General features: G+C 30.0%; 1 protein-coding gene across 1 annotated transcript; it reads left to right on the forward strand.

The window, feature by feature from the left end:
- The first annotated feature begins 5,746 nt into the window (after positions 1-5,746).
- On the forward strand, positions 5,747-10,882 carry LOC127291327 (uncharacterized). Its single transcript, XM_051320395.1, has 2 exons — positions 5,747-10,242; positions 10,318-10,882. The coding sequence occupies exons 1-2, from the start codon at positions 5,747-5,749 to the stop codon at positions 10,880-10,882; spliced, it is 5,061 nt and encodes a 1,686-aa protein (XP_051176352.1).
- Positions 10,883-11,297: the final 415 nt, after the last annotated feature.

The raw sequence follows: 11,297 nt of genomic DNA on the forward strand, positions 1-11,297 counted from the left end.
AAACATTACTGATAATTTGTTTGTCACGGTTTGTACGTAAATCTCACGAAAAAATTACTATTTTCCAGACTTGGAAGCAATTTTTCTTTTTTTTTAAAGGCTTATAGAATTACAAAATAAATAATGATAAAAAAAATTGCTGGATAAGAGAGGAATTAGCAATTTACTTGAAATTTTGAGATTTTTGGAAAATCCATGCCAAAAAATAATTTTGTTTTTATTTCAAGTTTTAGAGTGTTGAAAATAATCAAATTTGTTTAATTAGAATTAAAATCCTCAACTTTTTTTTGTTAAATCAAAGTTGGTACCCTTAGTGTTATAAATATTTATGGGAAAATAAAATATTTTTACTAAGAAAATTTGGAAAAATAATATTTTTTCATCGTCATAATTTTTTTGGAGTAGGAATAATTTTTTTGCAAAATTTCCGTAATCAAAAAAATTAAATAATTATTAAACTTAATAATTAGTTAATTAATTTTTTTCTAATATAAAAGTTTGACAAAGAAATTATTCCTAGATTAAAAAAATTATCACTATAAGAAAATAATTTTTTCAAAAATTTTCTTCCTAAAAATATTATTTGTGGCCCAAAAATAATGATGAAACTTGAAGTCACCAACGTCGATTCAACGAAGGAAATAAAAGTTACGGATTTTATTTCTCATCAATGAAATTTGATTATTTCCAACTTTCCCAAACCTGAAATAAAAAATAACAGTATTTATAATTGTTTTAACACTGATTTTCCAAAAATTTCAATGTTTTAAGTAAATTCCAATTTTCTTGCCTAGGAAGAAACTTTTCTAGTTTGATAATTATTTGTTTCAAGGCTAGAAGAAATTAAAAAAAATTGATTCCAAGACGAGGAAAATAATATTTATCATTGTTTTGTCACGGTTTTTCCAAAAATCCCGAAATTTAAAAAAAAATACTATTTTCTAGACTTGGTAGCAATTTTTTTTTTAAAGGCTTATAACATTACAAATAAAAAATAATAGAAAAAAATTGCTGGCTAAGCGAGGAAATAGCAATTTATTTGAAATTCTGAGATGTTCGAAAAATCCATGACAAAACAATGATAAATATATTTTTCCTCGTGTCGGAAGAAATTTTTTTTTTAAAAGGCTTCTAGAATTGAAATAAATAGTTATCAAAAAAACTGCTTCCGAAGTGAGGAAATAGCTTATTACTTAAAATTTCGAAATTTTCGGAAAATCCACCACAAAACAATTATAAATACTGTTATTTTTTATTTCAGGTTTTGAAAGTTGAAAATAACAAAATTTCATTGATGAGAAATAAAATCCGTAACTTTTATTTCCTTCGTTGAATCGACGTTGGTGACTTCAAGTTTCATCATTATTTTTGGGAAAAAATTATATAATATAATCATTACATTATTTTTTTAAATAATTTTTTTACAGAGAAAATTTGATAAAAAAAATGATGTTCTCTGCGTGAAAATTAAAGGCAGAAATTATTTTCTCATCGTGATATCTTTTTTGCGCTTCGAATAATTTTTTTGTTAAATTTTTTGTAGTAAAATTAATATACGAATTATAACGTTTTTTAGTTAATTAATTTTTTTACATAGAAAATTTCACATAAAAATTGTGTTCTCATTGTGATATTATTTTAGGGCCACAAATAATTTTTTAACAACGAATATTTCGAAAAAAAAAGTTTTTCTCATCGCGATAAATTTTTTGTAAAATTTTTGTAATCAAAAAAATTTAGTAATTACTTAATTTAATAATTAGTTTATTAATTTTTCATGAAAATTTAACAAATAAATTATTCTTGAGTCCAAAAAAATGATTACGATGAGAGAATAATTTTTTTAAAAATTTTATTCGTAATAAAATTATTTGTAGCCCAAAAATAATAACGAAACTGAAGGTACAAAAAAAATCAAAGTTAAGGATTCTAATTCTCATCAATGAAATTTAATTATTTTCAACCCTTCAAAACCTGAAATAAAAAAAACAGTATTTATCATTGTTATGTCAAGGATTTTTTACGAAAATCTCGAAATTTCAAGTAAATTGCAATTTTCTCGCCTCAGAATAATTTTTTCTCGTTTGATAATTAATTGTTTAAATGCTAGAGGCAATTTAAAAAAATTGCTTTCGACGTGAGAAAAACATTACTGATAATTTGTTTGTCACGGTTTGTACGTAAATCTCACGAAAAAATTACTATTTTCCAGACTTGGAAGCAATTTTTCTTTTTTTTTAAAGGCTTATAGAATTACAAAATAAATAATGATAAAAAAAATTGCTGGATAAGAGAGGAATTAGCAATTTACTTGAAATTTTGAGATTTTTGGAAAATCCATGCCAAAAAATAATTTTGTTTTTATTTCAAGTTTTAGAGTGTTGAAAATAATCAAATTTGTTTAATTAGAATTAAAATCCTCAACTTTTTTTTGTTAAATCAAAGTTGGTACCCTTAGTGTTATAAATATTTATGGGAAAATAAAATATTTTTACTAAGAAAATTTGGAAAAATAATATTTTTTCATCGTCATAATTTTTTTGGAGTAGGAATAATTTTTTTGCAAAATTTCCGTAATCAAAAAAATTAAATAATTATTAAACTTAATAATTAGTTAATTAATTTTTTTCTAATATAAAAGTTTGACAAAGAAATTATTCCTAGATTAAAAAAATTATCACTATAAGAAAATAATTTTTTCAAAAATTTTCTTCCTAAAAATATTATTTGTGGCCCAAAAATAATGATGAAACTTGAAGTCACCAACGTCGATTCAACGAAGGAAATAAAAGTTACGGATTTTATTTCTCATCAATGAAATTTGATTATTTCCAACTTTCCCAAACCTGAAATAAAAAATAACAGTATTTATAATTGTTTTAACACTGATTTTCCAAAAATTTCAATGTTTTAAGTAAATTCCAATTTTCTTGCCTAGGAAGAAACTTTTCTAGTTTGATAATTATTTGTTTCAAGGCTAGAAGAAATTAAAAAAAATTGATTCCAAGACGAGGAAAATAATATTTATCATTGTTTTGTCACGGTTTTTCCAAAAATCCCGAAATTTAAAAAAAATTACTATTTTCTAGACTTGGTAGCAATTTTTTTTTTAAAGGCTTATAACATTACAAATAAAAAATAATAGAAAAAAATTGCTGGCTAAGCGAGGAAATAGCAATTTATTTGAAATTCTGAGATGTTCGAAAAATCCATGACAAAACAATGATAAATATTTTTTTCCTCGTGTCGGAAGAAATTTTTTTTTTTTAAAAGGCTTCTAGAATTGAAATAAATAGTTATCAAAAAAAATTGCTTCCAAAGTGAGGAAATAGCTTATTACTTAAAATTTCGAAATTTTCGGAAAATCCACCACAAAACAATGATAAATACTGTTATTTTTTATTTCAGGTTTTGAAAGTTGAAAATAATAAAATTTCATTGATGAAAAATAAAATCCGTAACTTTTATTTCCTTCTTGGAATCGACGTTGGTGACTTTAGTTTTATTATTATTTTTGGGCCACAAATAATATTTTTAGGAAGAAAATTTTTGAAAAAATTATTTTCTTATAGTGATAATTTTTTTGGTCTAGGAATAATTTCTTTGTCAAACTTTTATATTAGAAAAAAATTAATTAACTAATTATTAAGTTTAATAATTATTTAATTTTTTTGATTACGGAAATTTTGCAAAAAAATTATTCCTACTCCAAAAAAATTATGACGATGAAAAAATATTATTTTTCCAAATTTTCTTAGTAAAAATATTTTATTTTCCCATAAATAATTATAACACTAAGGGTACCAACTTTGATTAAACAAAAAAAAAGTTGAGGATTTTAATTCTAATTAACCAAATTTGATTATTTTCAACACTCTAAAACTTGAAATAAAAACAAAATTATTTTTTGGCATGGATTTTCCAAAAATCTCAAAATTTCAAGTAAATTGCTAATTCCTCTCTTATCCAGCAATTTTTTTTATCATTATTTATTTTGTAATTCTATAAGCCTTTAAAAAAAAAGAAAAATTGCTTCCAAGTCTGGAAAATAGTAATTTTTTCGTGAGATTTACGTACAAACCGTGACAAACAAATTATCAGTAATGTTTTTCTCACGTCGAAAGCAATTTTTTTAAATTGCCTCTAGCATTTAAACAATTAATTATCAAACGAGAAAAAATTATTCTGAGGCGAGAAAATTGCAATTTACTTGAAATTTCGAGATTTTCGGAAAATCGCCTCGAAAAAAATTTTTCTCGTTTGATAATTATTTGTTACAATTACAATGCTAGAAGCAATTTAAACAAGTTGTAAATTCAGATGTTCATTACATGAACATTTTGCTTCCTCTTTACGATCAGCAAAAAAATTTGCTTCCTCGTGGAGAAAGCATTAACATTGAAATAAACATACAAAAATAATATAATAATATAAACATTTGAGTACCTATACATTTGAGTTAAATTTAAAGAATTAATGGAATTTAAAAAATCCAAAATTTATATTTTATTCGAAATTTCTAAATATTAATGAAAAATAATATATAATTTATGTTGCGTTTGCAGTAAAATATAAAGAAAATTGTTAGTACTAAAACTTGTAAAAAAAAAGGTACTCCAAAAAAAAAAATAAAAATTTATGACGGTTATGTTGAGGAACGAAAATAATACCTTATCCGCATTTGTCAAGTTTAGACACGTTTCAAAATCTATAATACAAGTTTTTGGTAATTGTTTAGCGTCGAACTATCAAAAATAAACAAATTGTAAAACTAAATCTTTATTAGCACATCTGCAGAGTCCATTAGCTGTAAAACGGTCATCCTAAGTCCTTTATGACTTTATCTTCTACTCGGCATCTCAAAATTTGGCAATTTGTAATTTTCCCCCTCCACAACCTAAATGTATCTCCGCCTTCGCTATTGTCAATCATCCCCCACTAAACGACAAGAAAATGTAGCAGAACCTCTTCAGGTTTTTTGATATCTTTATGTAGTCAGTTACTGTATAACCCTCCAACTCATAACCACAATACATGTAAAATCTTATGTCTTTTTAATAAATTATATTATTTTATTTCTACTGTAAATAATATTGCGTGTTTCTTCACGTATCTTAAAAAACTCTTCCCTTGAATTAAAATTAATTGCATTAAACTAAATGCAATTCGAAACATGGTCCTTCGAGCCGGATTCTTCGCCGTGTCATCTACATACATGTGTTGAAGTAATACTGAACTAGCACGAGAGTAAACATTACGTACGTGATTGAACATTACAGTGAAAAGTGAAGAGTCGAAGTAAAGGACTTTTAAGACAGAATCGTGTGTTATCATAAGATCACTAGATCATTTTAGTAAATGAGTTGGTTGGCGGGTTGTTAATTTTGTTGTGAATTTCATTTTACCTCTTTTGTTCGCAGTTGTATAATCATTAAATGAAATCACAAGACGGTAACTCAAATATCAGAACTCTTAAAAGTGTCGTATAAATTAAAACGTTAATTCACGTGAAAAATACCTGCCATTGGTGCCAGTTTCGTGTTATTCAACTACAATCGACAACAAGAAGGAGAGAAACAACTTATCATCAACTTTGGACAATTCGACATCGTTGGACTTCAAAGAATTATAAGGCAAGTCTTATGAACAACCAATTATAAAAGTGTTCCTTCCCTCACTTATTAATATCCTATCTACATTGTATAAATTTCATTGCTCAAAGTGTCGCGTAAATTAACTAAATAAAATGACAGAACGTAGCATTGCAGTTTTGAAAGCTCAACGCGGAAACGCAAAAAGAATGTTAACAAATTTTTTAAAATTTCTCGACGCTTTTGAATATGAAAAAGATTATCCGATTCTCGAAAAAAGACTTCAAGAAATTGAGAATCAACGCGCTATATTTGATACCTGTCAATTAGAATTAGAACAAACTAACGAAGATCCTGCTCATGAAACAACACGCGACGAATTCGATGAAAAATATTATAGAGCAGTGAGTAAGGCTACCACTATTTTGCAAAACATACCCAGACAAATGACACAATTAGCAACTTCTAGTAATCATGCGAATTCGGAGAGACAACCAATTGTCGGTAAACGAAAATTACCTCCCGTAAATTTACCAACGTTTGATGGAAGTTATGAATCGTGGATAGGGTTTCATGACCTTTTTCAATCCGTTGTCGACGCAGATAGAGACACGACTGAAATAGAAAAATTTTATCATCTGAAAGGTTGTTTAAGAGACGAAGCCGTGAATGTTATCGCGGCTCTCGAATTGTCTGCGGAAAATTATAAGGTGGCCTGGAATTTATTAAAAGATCGATACAATAATCGAAAAATTATTCGTAGAAAACATGTAAATGCTTTGTTAAATTTGCCTTTTCTTTCGAAAGAATATTCAATTCGCTCCTTTCTTGATTATATTCAAAAACACATTCGCGCATTACAAGCATTAAAAGAACCTATTGAAAATTGGGATACTTTGTTAATTGGAATTGTTAGTCAAAAATTAAATCCCTTTTTGCGCGAAAAATGGGAAGATTTCAGTAATGATTCGGAACAACCAACCTATCAAGAATTAATTTCTTTTTTGCAACGTCGCGCCCAATTAGAAGATACTCAAGTCTATCAAAAGTCAGAAAAATCACAATCTAGTGTTGATAAAAAATCTGGGTCGAAAAATTCTCGTTCTCAACAATCGTGCGCAACTTCAGTCTCAAAATCCTCTTGTACATTCTGTGATGGAGATCATCAAATTTATTCGTGTGTTAAATTTCGAAAATTAACCCCTCAAGCACGTTTTGATGCAGCAAAGAAGGCCAGTTTGTGTCTGAATTGTTTGCGAAAAAACCACCGAGTTGCTGAGTGCACATTATCACCCTGTCGTAAATGTAACCAAAAACACAATATCTTCTTGCATTTTGAAAAATCAATAGCTGAACCAAGCAACACGGTAGGTAGTGAGGATCAAGAAATTGATATGAACAAAAAATCTCTTTCCTGTGGTGCTGCACAAGTTCCCACAGAAGCGCTGTTAGCTACAGCTATAGTTGATCTCGTAAATGATCAAGGCAAAACAAAAACTTGTAGAGTCTTTTTAGATGGGTGTTCTCAAGCAAATTTTGTTACTGAAGAAGTAGCTAAATTTTTAAATTTACATCGAACTTCAGTTGGCATTTCTGTATCTGGAATTAATGATATTAGCACTGAAGTCAAACACCTGGTTTATGGCACTGTAAAATCTCGATTTAATAACTATCAAAAACGACTCGATTTTCTCGTTCTCCCTCAAATTACGAATGACATACCGTCAATTCCAATTAAACCCTCGATTCTCGAAATACCAAAAAACATTCAATTGGCTGATCCTGATTTTTATCAGCCAGGTAAAATTGATCTTCTTATTGGAGTAAAAGTTTTCTTCAAACTAATGTGTTTAGGTCAAATTCCAATAAAGGAACAGCCAAACGCTGTTTTTCAAAAAACTCATTTTGGTTGGATAGTTGCAGGAGAGTTAAAAATAAACTCCTTTCGCCAAAATGAAGTCAAATGTCATGTAGCTATTAGTTCTCCATATGAAAATCTTGCAAAATTTTTTGAACTCGAAGAAATTCCAATCAAAAAATTGTTTTCCCCTGAGGAAGAGTTATGTGAAAAACATTTTTGTGAAAATATTCAACGTCTTGAAAATGGTAAGTATCAGGTAAGACTACCATTTAATGAAAAAAAGGGTGCCTTAGGGGAGTCTCGGGTTAGAGCATCGCGGTGTTTAAATAGTCTCATAAAAAGGTTTGAAAATTCGCCTGAATTAAAAAAAGACTATAGCGAATTTCTTGAGAATTATGAAATGTTAGAACATATGACTGAATTAAAAGAAAATGAATTAGATAAACCCAAGTTTTATTTTCCTCATCATCCTCTAGTACGACAAGAAAGTTTAACTACAAAACTTCGTGTAGTTTTTAATGGGTCGTCCCCATCGTCATCGGGGGTTTCGCTTAATGATACGTTTCTGACAGGTCCCGCTCTCCAAAATGATTTATTCTCGCTATTAATTCGATTTCGCTCGCACAAATATGCCCTTACCGCTGACATTGAAAAAATGTATAGACAAATTCCGGTACATCCTGATGATGTCGCTTATCAAAATATTCTTTTTCGAAAAACTTTTCAAGAACCGATAAAAATTTTCTCATTAAATACTGTTACATATGGAACCTCGTGTGCGCCATATTTGGCTCTTCGCGTATTGAAACAATTAGCTGAGGATGAAAGATTGACTCATCCAGTCGCCGCCACTGTCTTGGAAGACGACTTTTACGTCGATGATGTCCTAACAGGATGTCAGACAATAAAGGAAGCAAAGATTCTTCGGGACGAATTAATTATTCTTCTAAAAAAGGGAGGTTTTACCCTTCGAAAATGGGCTTCAAATGAGCCCTCTCTTCTTTTCGAAAATTCAAACAAAATTGAAACTACACACATGTCACTTGATAAAGATTCTTCAAAAAAGACGTTAGGAGTACAGTGGGATTGTAATCGGGATGTAATATCTTATGTTGTGAATCTATCTGAAACTTGTTCACAAGTTACCAAGCGCTCAATCTTGTCAGAAATTTCCAAGATATTCGATCCTTACGGGTTATTAGGACCTGTAATAATTACTGCAAAAATTATGATACAAGATTTATGGAAAGTAGGATGTTCGTGGGATGAATCGGTCCCTCTAAATATTCACACTAAATGGGTTGAACTTCGCAATCAATTACCTCTTTTAGAAAAGTTAAGCTTTGATAGATTTATGTCAATATCCAACCCAATTGAAATTCAAATGCATGGATTTTGCGATGCAAGCGAGAAAGCCTATGGAGCTTGCATTTACTTGCGGTCAACAGACAATTCTGGTAATCATCATATTTCTATAGTTTGTGCGAAATCTAAAGTAGCACCGGTAAGTCCGGTCACATTGCCTCGATTGGAGCTGTGTGCAGCTCTGTTATTATCACGTTTATACAACATAACTAAAAATTCCTTATCATTCGAAAATCAACGGGTATTTTTTTGGTCCGATTCGACAATCGTATTACAATGGCTGAAAACCGATGCATCCACGCTCAAAACCTTCGTCTCAAATCGAATTTCAGAAATTCAAACAAACACAAAAAACGGGGAGTGGAAACATGTTCCTTTACAAGACAATCCAGCTGATCTTATATCGCGAGGAAAATTTCCTACAGAAATTTTAGAATCAACTCTTTGGAAAAAAGGTCCAACTTGGCTTTCTCGAGATGAACATCTTTGGCCTAATAAAATTATCTCAGTTAGAGAGATACCAGAGAAGAAAAAAGTAATTGCCTCGACAATTTGTTTAAAATTAACGATACGCGATAGAGACCTTCTTAAAAAATATAGCTCACTTTTAACGCTTCAAAAAATTATTGCCTTCATTTTTCGTTTTATAAATAATGCAAAGAACAAAGAAAGCAAAATCATTGGACCTATTTTACCAGTTGAGTTGGAAAATTCGTTATCAACAATTATAAGGTTGACTCAATCAACCGAATTCGCAAATGAAATTAAATGTCTTAAAAACGGCACTTTTTTATCGCTTAAAAGTAAATTGTTAACTCTCAACCCTTTTCTTGATACAAATGGGATTTTGCGAGTAGGTGGAAGACTTGCTCACTCAGATTTACTTGAGAAACAAAAACATCCAATTTTAATGCCATACAATCATCACATAACACGTGTTTTAATTCGAGATGAACACTTGAGACTTCATCATGCTGGAGCTCAAGCCACGCTTTATTCGATTCGAGAAAATTATTGGCCATTAAATGGTCGCAATTTAACTCGAAATATTATAAAACAATGCGTTCCTTGTTTTCGGGCGAAACCTCGTCCTCTTGAACAATTCATGGGCAATCTTCCACAGGATCGAGTTTCGGGTTCAAGACCTTTTCTTAATATCGGTGTTGACTATTGTGGTCCACTGTACATTAAAGAAAAGCGCTTTCGAAACCGTAATAAAATTAAAGTCTATATTTCCCTTTTCGTTTGCATGGCAACAAAGGCTGTCCATTTAGAAGTGGTCAGTGACCTGAGTACAGAAGCCTTTATTGCCGCTTTAAAACGTCTTTTTTCGAGAAGAGGCAAAGCTAAAGCCATTTATTCAGACAATGCAACTAATTTTTTGGGTGCAAGCCGCGAGCTTAATGAACTATATAATCTTGTTCAGTCTGAAGAATATAACAAAAAAATTCAGGACTATTTAATCAATGAAAAAATTTGTTGGAATTTTATACCTCCCAGAGCTCCTCATTTTGGAGGACTGTGGGAAGCAGCCGTAAAATCGTTCAAACACCACTTTTCAAGAATCGTTGGTGATACTTTGTTAACCTTTGAGCAACTTGAAACATATACAATAGAAATCGAAGCAATCCTTAATTCCCGACCGATTTCCCCAATGTCTTCCGACCCAAATGATTTACATCCCTTGACTCCTGGACACTTTTTGATTGGAGGTCCACTGACAAGCTTTCCGCAAGCAGACCTCATTACCATTCCATCTAATCGTCTTTCCAATTGGCAACATGCACAACAATTACGACAACATTTTTGGAAACGATGGAGCAAAGAATATCTCCATCAACTAATTACTCGTAATAAATGGAGTTCAGGTAGCAGTTCCAACATTCATGTCGGCCAACTAGTTATCATCAAGGAAGATAATGCACCTCCGTTACAGTGGACAACTGGGCGCATCACAGCAACTTTTCCAGGTCAAGATGGGCTAATCCGGGTAGTGATGGTAAAAACGAAAACTGGGGAATACAAACGGTGTATTCAGAATTTGTGCCTTCTTCCAATCGAGTAAAAAAAAAAAAAAAAAAAAAAAACCCGACAAAAAGTGAATGTGAAAAATAATTGACATTGGATATAAATCAAAGATAATTAATAATCACAACAATTACAAATATTCTTTAGAAAATTTAGTGTCATAATCAATGTGAATTAGTTTTGAACTCCAGTAGTTCAAGGGGGTCTGCATGTTGCGTTTGCAGTAAAATATAAAGAAAATTGTTAGTACTAAAACTTGTAAAAAAAAGGTACTCCAAAAAAAAAATAAAAATTTATGACGGTTATGTTGAGGAACGAAAATAATACCTTATCCGCATTTGTCAAGTTTAGACACGTTTCAAAATCTATAATACAAGTTTTTGGTAATTGTTTAGCGTCGAACTATCAAAAATAAACAAATTGTAAAACTAAATCTTTATTAGCACATCTGC

Source organism: Leptopilina boulardi, unplaced genomic scaffold (assembly GCF_019393585.1).
Source record: "Leptopilina boulardi isolate dan_hultmark-lab unplaced genomic scaffold, ZJU_Lbou_2.1 LbouV2_131, whole genome shotgun sequence".
Classification (NCBI taxonomy): domain Eukaryota; kingdom Metazoa; phylum Arthropoda; class Insecta; order Hymenoptera; family Figitidae; genus Leptopilina; species Leptopilina boulardi.

Coding starts and splice junctions, on each gene's coding strand:
- LOC127291327 (XM_051320395.1), top strand. CDS start 5,747: ATGACAGAACGTAGCATTGCAGTTTTGAAAGCTCAACGCGGAAACGCA. Junction 10,243..10,317: donor GAACTATATAATCTTGTTCA/GTCTGAAGAATA, acceptor TATACCTCCCAG/AGCTCCTCATTTTGGAGGAC.